The sequence below is a fragment of the Perca flavescens genome, chromosome 20 (genome assembly GCF_004354835.1).
Source record: "Perca flavescens isolate YP-PL-M2 chromosome 20, PFLA_1.0, whole genome shotgun sequence".
In the NCBI taxonomy this organism is placed as follows: domain Eukaryota; kingdom Metazoa; phylum Chordata; class Actinopteri; order Perciformes; family Percidae; genus Perca; species Perca flavescens.
In genome coordinates, this window is record NC_041350.1 from 6,313,846 (window position 1) to 6,324,428 (window position 10,583).

The 10,583-nt window shown below is 40.9% G+C and overlaps 1 protein-coding gene across 1 annotated transcript in view; it reads left to right on the plus strand.

Moving 5' to 3' along the window:
- eipr1 (EARP complex and GARP complex interacting protein 1) overlaps nucleotides 1–9,965 on the plus strand; it is a 65,024-nt gene extending 55,059 nt beyond the window's left edge. The window contains exons 8-9 of the mRNA XM_028565184.1: nucleotides 5–172; nucleotides 9,531–9,965. Of these exons, the coding sequence (XP_028420985.1) occupies nucleotides 5–172; nucleotides 9,531–9,705 (343 nt within the window). The 3' untranslated portion in view covers nucleotides 9,706–9,965. The remainder of the gene's footprint in view (nucleotides 1–4; nucleotides 173–9,530) is intronic.
- The last annotated feature ends 618 nt before the right edge of the window (nucleotides 9,966–10,583 follow it).

The following is a 10,583-nucleotide window of genomic DNA, read 5'->3' on the forward strand; positions in this document are numbered from 1 at the left end:
CCAGGGTGTGGAGCGTCCGCTACAACCACAGCCACGACCAGCTGGTGTTGACAGCCAGCAGTGACAGCCGCCTCATCCTCTCCAATATGGTGTCCATCTCCTCAGAGCCATTCGGCCACTTGGTGGACGATGAGGAGCTCAGCGAGGGGGAGGAAAACCACCAGGAGGACAAGTAAGAGCACCTCGGCCTAATTAGAAAAGGAAATGATCCCATAAAAATGTAAAAGTCATTATTTATTGCTTTTTTTTCCAAGGATAGTCTGGTTTAAGATGGTAAAACAGTGGCTTTAAATGAAAACAAGTTATGGTTTTCCAGGCTGTTAAGTCTGTAAAAATGTAATCATTTGTATTTTAAGGATTTAATAGTCCACAGTATCTCACTGGACTTATCAGAATGAACCTTGAGGAGATCACAGGTAAGTGTCTTGGTTTTTGGTGCTTTGGTGCAATACACAAGAGGAAGCATAATTACAAATTAAGTGGTACATTTTCAGCTTTGCTGCCAATTATTGTTGTTTATAACCATGGATAAACCACCCTTCATTTCCCCACTTATTAAAGGTCCCGTGCTCTTTGGATGCTTTTATGTAGACCTTAGTGGTCCCCTACTACTGTATCTGAAGTCTCTTTTATATAGACCTTAGTTGTCCCCTAATACTGTATCTGAAGTCTCTTTTATATAGACCTTAGTGGTCCCCCTATATCTGAAATCTCTTTTATATCTGGAAATCTGAAGTCTCTTTTATATAGGCCTTAGTGGTCCCCCCTGTATCTGAATCTCTGTATCTTAGTGGAAGTATCTCTCTTTTATATAGGCCTTAGTGGTCCCCTAATACTGTATCTGAAGTCTCTGTTATATAGACCTTAGTGGTCCCCTAATACTGTATCTGAAGTCTCTTTTATATAGACCTTAGTGGTCCCCTAATACTGTATCTGAAGTCTCTTTTATATAGACCTTAGTGGTCCCCTAATACTGTATCTGAAGTCTCTTTTATATAGACCTTAGTGGTCCCCTAATACTGTGTCTGAAGTCTCTTTTATATAGACCTTAGTGGTCCCTAATACTATCTATTCAATTCAATTCAATTTTATTTATAGTATCAAATCATAAAAGAGTTATCTCGAGGAACTTTACAGATAGAGTAGGTCTAGACCACACTCATTATAATTTACAAAGCCCCAACAATTACAGTAATTCCCTCAAGAACAAGCATTAGCAGTGGCTATTGGCGGTTGGGGGTGTGATGGCGATAATAGTCGCCAACCCAGACTGGGAGCTGGTTCCACAGGAGAGGAGCCTGGTAGCTGAAGTCTCTTTACTGAAATTCAGCCTTGGTGCAGAATTCCAGCCACTAGAGCCAGTCCCACAATAAGCTTTCCTTAGGATGTGCCATTTCTGTGTCTCTAGCTGTTGAGGAGGAGAGAGGGGGGGCAAGGTGGAGGGTGGGGGTGTTGCCTTGACCAACTGCCACTTTTCTCGTTTGAAAGCCATGATGTCTCTCTCTCATGGGTGGTCCAAATTCTCTGGGCGGGCAAAGCAGAGAAAGGGGAGGTAACCTTGCTCCTTATGACCTCATAAGGAGAAGATTCCTGATCGGTCCACCTGAGCTTTCATTTTCTCAAAGGCAGAGCAGGATACCCAGGGCTCGGTTTACACCTATCGCCATTTCTAGCCACTGGGGGACCATAGGCAGGCTGGGGGAACTCATATTAATGTTAAAAAACCTCATAAAGTGAAAAGTTCATGCCATGGGACCTTTAAACATTGCCAGCGTTGTGATTTAATTCTTTTGGATGCAAAAGTCCCGTTCAATATCGCGATGACACTTCTTCTTGCCCTAAACATCTCTTGGTTACACTTTACTTGAAGGTATCTACATAAGAGTGACGTGACACTGTCATGAACATGTCATAAACATTAAAAAAAAAAAAGTTGTTTATGACATAATGCTTCTTTTAGTAAGCGTCATTCGGTTTTTGTCATGACAAGTTAGGGTTATAGCATTATGGTTAGGGTTATAGAGTTATGGTTAGCGTTATAGAGTTAGGGTTAGGGTTCTTGACTGTGTCATGACAGTGTCATGTGTTCGTGACAGTGTCATGTCACTCTTATGTAGATACCTTCAAGTAAAGTGTTACCCATCTCTTTTTACTTCATGATCTATTAATGACCTGAACCATCTTAATAGTATTTGGACAGTGATAGCCCTTCTGTTTTGACTCTTTATTATAACGGCGATGTGGAATCATAGCACCGTGTTAAAGCACAGACGGTCAACATTCACCACATCACATCTCATACGTTTTTCTTTTGTAAATTATACCTCTCTTGTACATTTCTGGACTGCCACAAGGAGCCTGATGAAACACACAGTGAGATACTAAAGCAGCTGTGTATTTTTTAAACGGTTGATCTGATAATAGTCCTCCCAAAATTAAAGCTGAGTGCCTGAACCTTCAGTTTTTACATACGTTGACTCTCCAAATGATAAAAAAAAAAGTGGAGAGGCAAAACATTAAAAATATGATACCGTCAAAACACTTCTGGAAATATTCTCCATAGTATTTAGACATGATTTAAAATTTGCAGGGATATCATTTGTAATGGTTACCATTCAGTGCTTTTCAAATCTGCCGCTGTCCTCCATCCATTATGGTCCAATCCCCCTCTTATCCATGACTACCTGCTCTTACACTCAATGACTGACTCTCATCCGCAATTATCAACTCTTCTTCCTAATCACCGGCACTCATCTTTGGTTTTAACCCCTCCACTAAACTTATTGACCCCTCTTGTATGTCCAGTACTACACTTACTACTTGTCTCTACAGTACTACACACTCCACAGTACCTGGACACTACGTACAGAACTCCTCCAGTGGTTGGACTATTTTCTGACTTTATATGGTTGCTTTTAAAATTCAACCGATAATGGAATTTGCAGATGATTGTTTTGAAGATAACCAAGCAGCGAAGGTTAGGATGTTTTTCTCAGTTTAGACTATTTGTCAGTATAACAAATCATCACCAAGGTGATGTTAACTTACAAAGGGGTGAAAAATGGAAAGAAAAACATTTATATTCCCTTATTTGGTGTTGTGATGATGGGTACGGCAAGCTTTGTCTTAACACGCTGCTTCACATCTCCCATAGGTGTTCAACTGGGTTGAGATCTGGTGACAGTGGTGGCCACATAATACATATTTTGTAACATATTTGTGGAAACAAAGAGGGGTCTTCAACGTTTTTTTAAGCCAGGGACCCCTTAGCTAAATGAGAGATGGAGCAAGGACCCCCTACTACAAATACTGTATAAAATTTTGTTGCATTAAACTGGGCCGGATGGACGAAAATGAAGGGATTATTCTTTATTATTTATACATTGTTTTAATGTTCAACATACACGTGGAAGGCACAGTGAATCATTAAGCTTAAATGTATCTGGATGGCTACCAGTGGGTACCTTACCTATATTAAGCCTATCTTCAATAAATGTGTAAATTAAATAAAAAATAAACTTTCAAAAAAAGTTTGTATCAAACATAATTTGGAGGTCCACCTGCAGTAACTCTGAGGACCCCCTGTTGATCTTCGTTCTATGGAATTGGTTGACTGCTATCGAAAGGCTGGTCTGAGATTCCTGTATCAGATTACACTGCAAAATTGCCTTGACGCATCTTAAGTCATTTTTTCTATATTTACATTTCACTATTTTTTAATATTTCTTTTTGTAGCCTATCACACAAATGAGCCAGTTTATTAGGTACACTTAGCAAAACTAATGCACTCTAATGCCTAAGGTCCTGCAATAAATCCCGCCTTGATTCTGTTTTAAAGTGGTGTTAATTCAACTTGATGGTCATTTTGGAGATTTTAGTTCATGGGGCTGTTGAATTAGATTGCATTATACTCATATGCTTATTATTAATAACACGTCTCAGTACAATACAACACCTCTCTTAAACAGTTTGAACAAAAACTGAACATTATAATCCTAAATCCAGCATGGTGGCCCAATGGTTAGCACTGTGGCCTCACAGCAAGAAGGTTCTGTGTTTGAATCCAGGTCGTTCCGGGGCCTTTCTGTGTGGAGTTTGCATGTTCTCCCCATGTTTGCGTGGGTTTCCTCCGGGTGCTCCGGTTTCCCCCACCATCAAAAACATGTACTAGGTTCTCCAGTCAGAACCCTTGATCAAGGCACTGGCTCAGATCTGGAGTTGGTCCCCGGGCGCTGTCATTGGCTGCCCACTGCTCCCTTGATGGATGGGTTAAATGCAGAGAATGAATTTTGCTACATGTACGTGTATGTGACAAATAAAGTACCTTTACCTTAAATGAAGGTAGGATTTATTGCAGGACTGTTGTATTAGACTGAATAAGTTTTAGCTAGATGTATTTTAACAACTGAGTTACTATTTTTACAAATTGTACAATACTTTCTCTTAGCAGGTAAACTGTCCAATGAGATGATCCCTTAAAACCTTGCAATCCTTTAGGCCACGTGTCAAACTCAATGCCCGTGGTACAAACCTGGCCCCTCGCAAGTTTTATTTAGGCCCGTATATTAATTTAGGTTCACAATAGACTTTACCTAGTTGTGCGCCAGACGAAAAGGACAGGAAACTGTTTTTCAAACTGCAATTACGCAATTATGCAATTACGCAATTATGCAATTACGCGACACTGAAAGCAGACTTTGGCAGATCTTCCAACTTTAAGACTTAGAAATTCCCCCAGAAGCAGAGAGTTCTTATCTTCAGGCTGTGAAACAGGTTGCTGTGAGTCGGCTGTGTGTCTGTTTTTAAAAATGTAATCTTTGTTTTGCTTGATTTGTTAAACTCTATGATGGTGCAGGAACTTGTTTGACGTTTGTAGGGCTTTACGTCAACAAATATGCGACCGAAGTCGACAAAAGTGCAGGAGAAAGCAACAAAAGTGACGAGAAAATGTACAGTCCAGGATATGTGACTTTTCTCAATAAAAGCATGTCAATAAACTCGACATGTCTGGGCCTTGATGTCATTCTCATTTTCCAGTGTGGCCATTAGTGAAGTTGAGTTTGACACCGTTGCTTAAGGCAAACTACAGCAAAATCCAGCATGTTGTAGCATCAGTCAGGTGTTCTCACATATACCCTCTTATTCTTTTCTTCCCCAATGGATCTATACGAGCAGAGCACTTAGTGTTATTATTTTTAGGCTGCAGCCCGGGGGGAGCAGCTACTCTCTATTTGAAAGAGTTAATGTGTAAAATAAATCCACATATGTATGTCACTTATTCCCTCACAACTACTTACAGCATTGGGTTTAGGAGAAATTTGGGATGGCTATAACGCTAGATCATAATTCAAAATCTGTATTTATTGTCACATTGTTGTAGCAGTGGGAGAACTGTCTCAGCACTGGGGAGGTTGCTATTTGTGTATTGAAGACAGGGAGACATTGTGAATAAACAAAGTAAATAGTCTCCAGTCCTCAGCAGGTACTGTGTGTGTGTGTGTGTGTGTGTGTGTGTGTGTGTGTGTGTGTGTGTGTGTGTGTGTGTGTGTGTGTGTGTGTGTGTGTGTGTGTGTGTGTGTGTGTGTGTGTGTGTGTGTGTGTGTGTGTGTGTGTGTGTGTGTGTGTGTGTGTGTGTGTGTGTGTGGACTATCTACAACACAAAGGAGATAAACCGATTGAAACTGAAGTTGTCTGTGTGAGAGTATATACAGTATACACAAGTATACTGTGTATATACCCCCAAGTATGCAGTTATATCGACGACGTTCCAATTCCGGGATTATTCAGGTGCTGCCGGAAATTCTGCCGGATGTCACTCTTTTTAGGCCGGATGTCCGTTACCTTCCGCTTTCTTTGTGTTCTGAGTCTAAACTCTGGTGGATTTCTGAGGACTATGGTTAACTGCTCCTCAGATCTCTGCAGGGTAAATCCAGACAGCTAGCTAGACTATCTGTCCAATCAGAGTCGCAGGACTAAAACAACTTTTAAACGTACACGTGTTCCACCAAAACAAGTTCCTTCCCGATTTTGCAGCGGCACCTTGACTCTGTGCGATGCTTAGCACCGCCCAAGACGATTGTGATTGGTTGAAAGAAATGCCAGTAAACCAGAGCACGTTTTTCTCCCATCCCAGAATGCTGTGTGGACTAGCCAGACCTTCCTCCGCAGCGCTGTGGGGGAAGATCTGGCAATGCGAGACTAGCACACAGGTGATGAAATACACATTGCCCACCAGGGACGTGCACGGACATTTGGAGGGGCTATTGCCCCCCCGATGTTATGATTTGGCACCATAAATAATATTTGTGTTTATATACAGTAGCATATATATATATATATATATATATATATATATATATATTACAAAAAACAATTACAACATGACTATAGCTAGTAAAAGTATTTTACTCGATCCCCAGGTTCTCCATTGCTCCGTGAACTGGAACTCTTGATATGCATAAAATAACTAATTCACAATGCTATACATGGCACAGACACAATTTACTGTGTATTTATTATTAATGAAACATTTGCTTATAATGAGTTATTAGCCTACTCCAACTTAAAGAAAATGCCCCTGATAAAATAGGCCAAATTCACATTAAATGAATAATGTAGGATGGCTGTTTGACATTATCAAATTCTTCTCTCACAGCTGGCCTGCAGCAGTTATATTCCAGCTCTGCAAAGTTGCAGATCTTTTAGCTGCTTTTAGCTGCTTGTTTGAGCTCTTTCTGTCTCTTCTTAAGTCCTCTTTGTTGTGAAGGCATACGTAAGCACACAAAACTAACATTAGGCTATACTTTTTTTGGCGACTTTCACTTTCACTAACGTCACATCTGATTGTTGGTTGAAAACTCATGTAACATATTCACTGTAAACAACGTATAACCTAGCATGATTCAAGAGCCCAAATCATCCCATCACTGAGCCTCTCTCTTCTCTACAGAGCGCTCATGTAATGGACGTAAAGTAATGGTGCGTTCTTTTTGTCTTGTAATCGCGACTACTAGCTCGAGTGTGACGTCACATCCCTGTCGAAAACCGAATAAACCGCGGGTAGGCTACTGCTCTGCTTTCTGCTCAAGACTCGGCCATTGTTGTCATATAGCAACCAAGGGTCTCTAGCCAATTTCAGCTGCACAAGCCACAAAATAACTAATTAGGCGGTATTTAACTCCTAATAAGACTGTAGCAACATGCCTATAGGTAGCAGTATACAGTGCTTGTGTACGACTTCTTCATTTGGTTACAACTAGAGATGGCCCGATGCCATTTTTTGCTTCCCGATTCCGATACCTGAACTTGTGTAACGACCGATACCGAGTACCGAGCCGATACCAGTGTGTCATATATTTTATTATGTTTTAACAACTTTATACTACTATCCCTGTATGGATGTGATATGATTTCTATCTCTGTTGTCGGTCTGGCTCAGGTTAAACTCTTTGTGAAAAATTAACAAACACAAACAATGAATGCCACAGAACTTTCTTTTATTCTCCAGTTTGACAGTCAGTTATAACGGAAAAACAACATAAATAAACTACTTTAACGTAGATTTTCTTTCGGGTTTTATTACGATGTATCGGATCGGTGCATAAACTCCAGTACTTCCCAATACCGATATCAGCATTTTAGGCAGTATCGGAGCCGATACCGATACTGGTATCTGTATCGGAACATCTCTAGTTACAACAAAGACAAAAGTGCTTAAAATTGTAGAAAACCACAACGTTTACTACGTGTGATGCACGACATAGCCATCTTTGAAAGTGAACTCGGGGTCCTCTGAGTTCAGACGACTTGACGAGTCCTATATATACGACCTCGGGGGCGCTCTTTTTGCAACTTCCGGTTTGTAACGACTCGTAGATCGACTTTGGTGGACAAAAAGAACGCACCATAACGTAGCTACGTTAGCCTGCTGCTACATACGTTATGTCATTAGCTTTGGTTGATAACGTAGCATTTTATGTTAATTTTTAAGGCAATGCTGCGCGGCGTGATGCAGAAGTTACAAGCTAAAACTGCACTTTATTCAAAGCTCAAGTGGATTTTTTTTTTTACTATTCACTGGGCATTTGTCATAATCTCCATAACTTTAAAAACTCACGTAAAGGTAGAAGGGTTTGCGCTGCTCCATGTGTGAGAATATAAACATAGTCATGTGACTGGGGGCAGAGGGCATCGCTGAGGGCAAGATTGAATGATATAGCGAATTTAATTTGATTTAACTTAAGTAATGATGGGCGTATTATTGTATTAATGCAGCCACAACAGCAAAAAAAGAAGAAAAAAAAGAAAGAAAGAAGTTTATTTAGGCTATTTCACCAGAGCGGCAGCTAATCCAATCAGGGCAAACGGGCAGTTGCCCGGGCAACAATAGCCCGTACCTGTGCACGTCCCTGTTGCCCACATTGATTCAGGCTATTCTGCTGATTGACAGTTGATGGTGGTAATACACAAAGGTATGCTACAATGCGTCCTCAAAAGGCATTGAAGAAGAAGAATGCAAGCTAGTAAACCCAAATTCAAACAATGATGGTTTTAAATCATTTTTTTTAAATGGGCTCTGCTTATATGTTACAGTATGAGGAATGAAATACATTACCTGTTAGAGCTCAGCACAATACGTTTTGATGAAGAAAAGTGAATGTAAACATACTACATGCTTTGTTTTAGTGGGGTCCCCAACAAAGAATTGACATAGTCGAATCTGATTGGTCAAGTCTTGCCTATAGTCATCTTCTTTTCTTTTTTCTTTTTCATTTGCGATATAGCCTTCTTCGAGATACATGATGTGACTATCGCTTAGCTGTTGTTTCAGACCAAACGGACAGCGCGGTTTGGTGTGTATCTGAAACAACCACACACACACACACACACACACACACACACACACACACACACACCATTCCAATATTGTAACTGGAGGGCCTGGGGTCTGACAATCATGCCCATTTTACGCAGTGATTGGCCAGGTGTGTCAAGCTCTTTTTTCACTTTTTTTTTCCCACTGTCGTTTTCTTTGCGCACAGTAAGTGCAACAAAAATGAATTCCTTTAGGAAAGATCATACAGAGGTGTGTGCTGTTATCCTCATTTCGATTGTTATCGTGCCTCGGTCCTCTCCTACACTGGCAAGATTTTTATTCGGCCGTTCAGAACAGCTATAAACACTTTTGCCTTCAGTTGTTCAGCACTCGGTACAAACTGGCTCCCTTGCCTCCTTCTGGTGCTGACCTGATGATACTCATTTCAGATCATTTCATCCAACAGTGTAGATTGGACAACTATTTAAGTTACATCCATGTGAAGGTTGTGTCACATTTTACTTGGGCTTAATAGTAAAAGCAATAAGAAAGAAGCAACTGTGTCATTAAATGTGTATTTAAAGTTAGTTAGCGTTACGGATTTAGTACCTCCTACTGTAGGTCCTCCGTACGTTAGATGTACAGGAACCTGCGGGAAGATGTGATGCATTCCTCAGTTTTCTCATCTCATCTCTTTGGGTTGTGTGTGATTCAGGGGTAAGGAGCCCCTAAAGGACAGCGTGGTGTCTACCTATGAGGAACATGAAGACAGCGTATATGCGGCGGAGTGGTCGTCGGCCGACCCCTGGCTCTTCGCCTCGCTGAGCTACGATGGGCGCCTCGTCATCAACAGGGTCCCCCGCGCCCTCAAATACCGCATCCTTCTCTGAGAGCGTGGGCAGGGACAGGTGATCTGAATGTGTGTGTGTCTGTCTGTGTACAGTAAGTGTGCGAGAGAGTAGTAACACATCTGTACACATCCTGTGCTATAAAAGGCTGCAAAAAGACATTCCATTATAACTTAAAACACTGCAAACTGCATGTGAAGACAGCAATGGTAAATACTGTGTGTGTGTGTTTGTGTGATGTAAATATACTGTAGCTCATATGTTCCACTGACCACTGCAAACAATAAAGCTGTTGTGGCTAAAATTAAAGAAAAAAATGACTCCTGGATAAACATTTGGCATGGTGTGCTGTCATGGTGTTGGCAGAAACCTCATAAGAAACAAAAATAAATGAGAAAATATAATAAAAAAATTTCTTCATCAAGGCATGAGTCCAGAAAGTCTACTGTCATGTCATTACGTGTATAAATATGTTATTTCCTGACAATTTCTTGTCCAAATCTTATTTGTTCTTATTTATGTTATATAAATCATCATCTGTGTGTACATACTGGTGTTTACTGGGACTCAATTACCATTGCCAGTTTTAAAGGTCCCATGGCATGAAAATGTCACTTTATGAGGTTTTTTAACATTAATATGAGTTCCCCCAGCCTGCCTAGAAATGGTGATAGGTGTAAACCGAGCCCTGGGTATCCTGCTCTGCCTTTGAGAAAATGAAAGCTCAGATGGGCCAATCAGGAATCTTCTCATTATGAGGTCATAAGGAGCAAGGTTACCTCCCCTTTCTCTGCTTTGCCCACCCAGAGAATTTGGCCCACCCATGAGAGAGAGACATCATGGCTTTCAAACAAGCAAAGTGGCAGTTGGTCAAGGCCACACCCCCACTCTCCACCTTGCCCCCCCCTCTCTCCTCAATA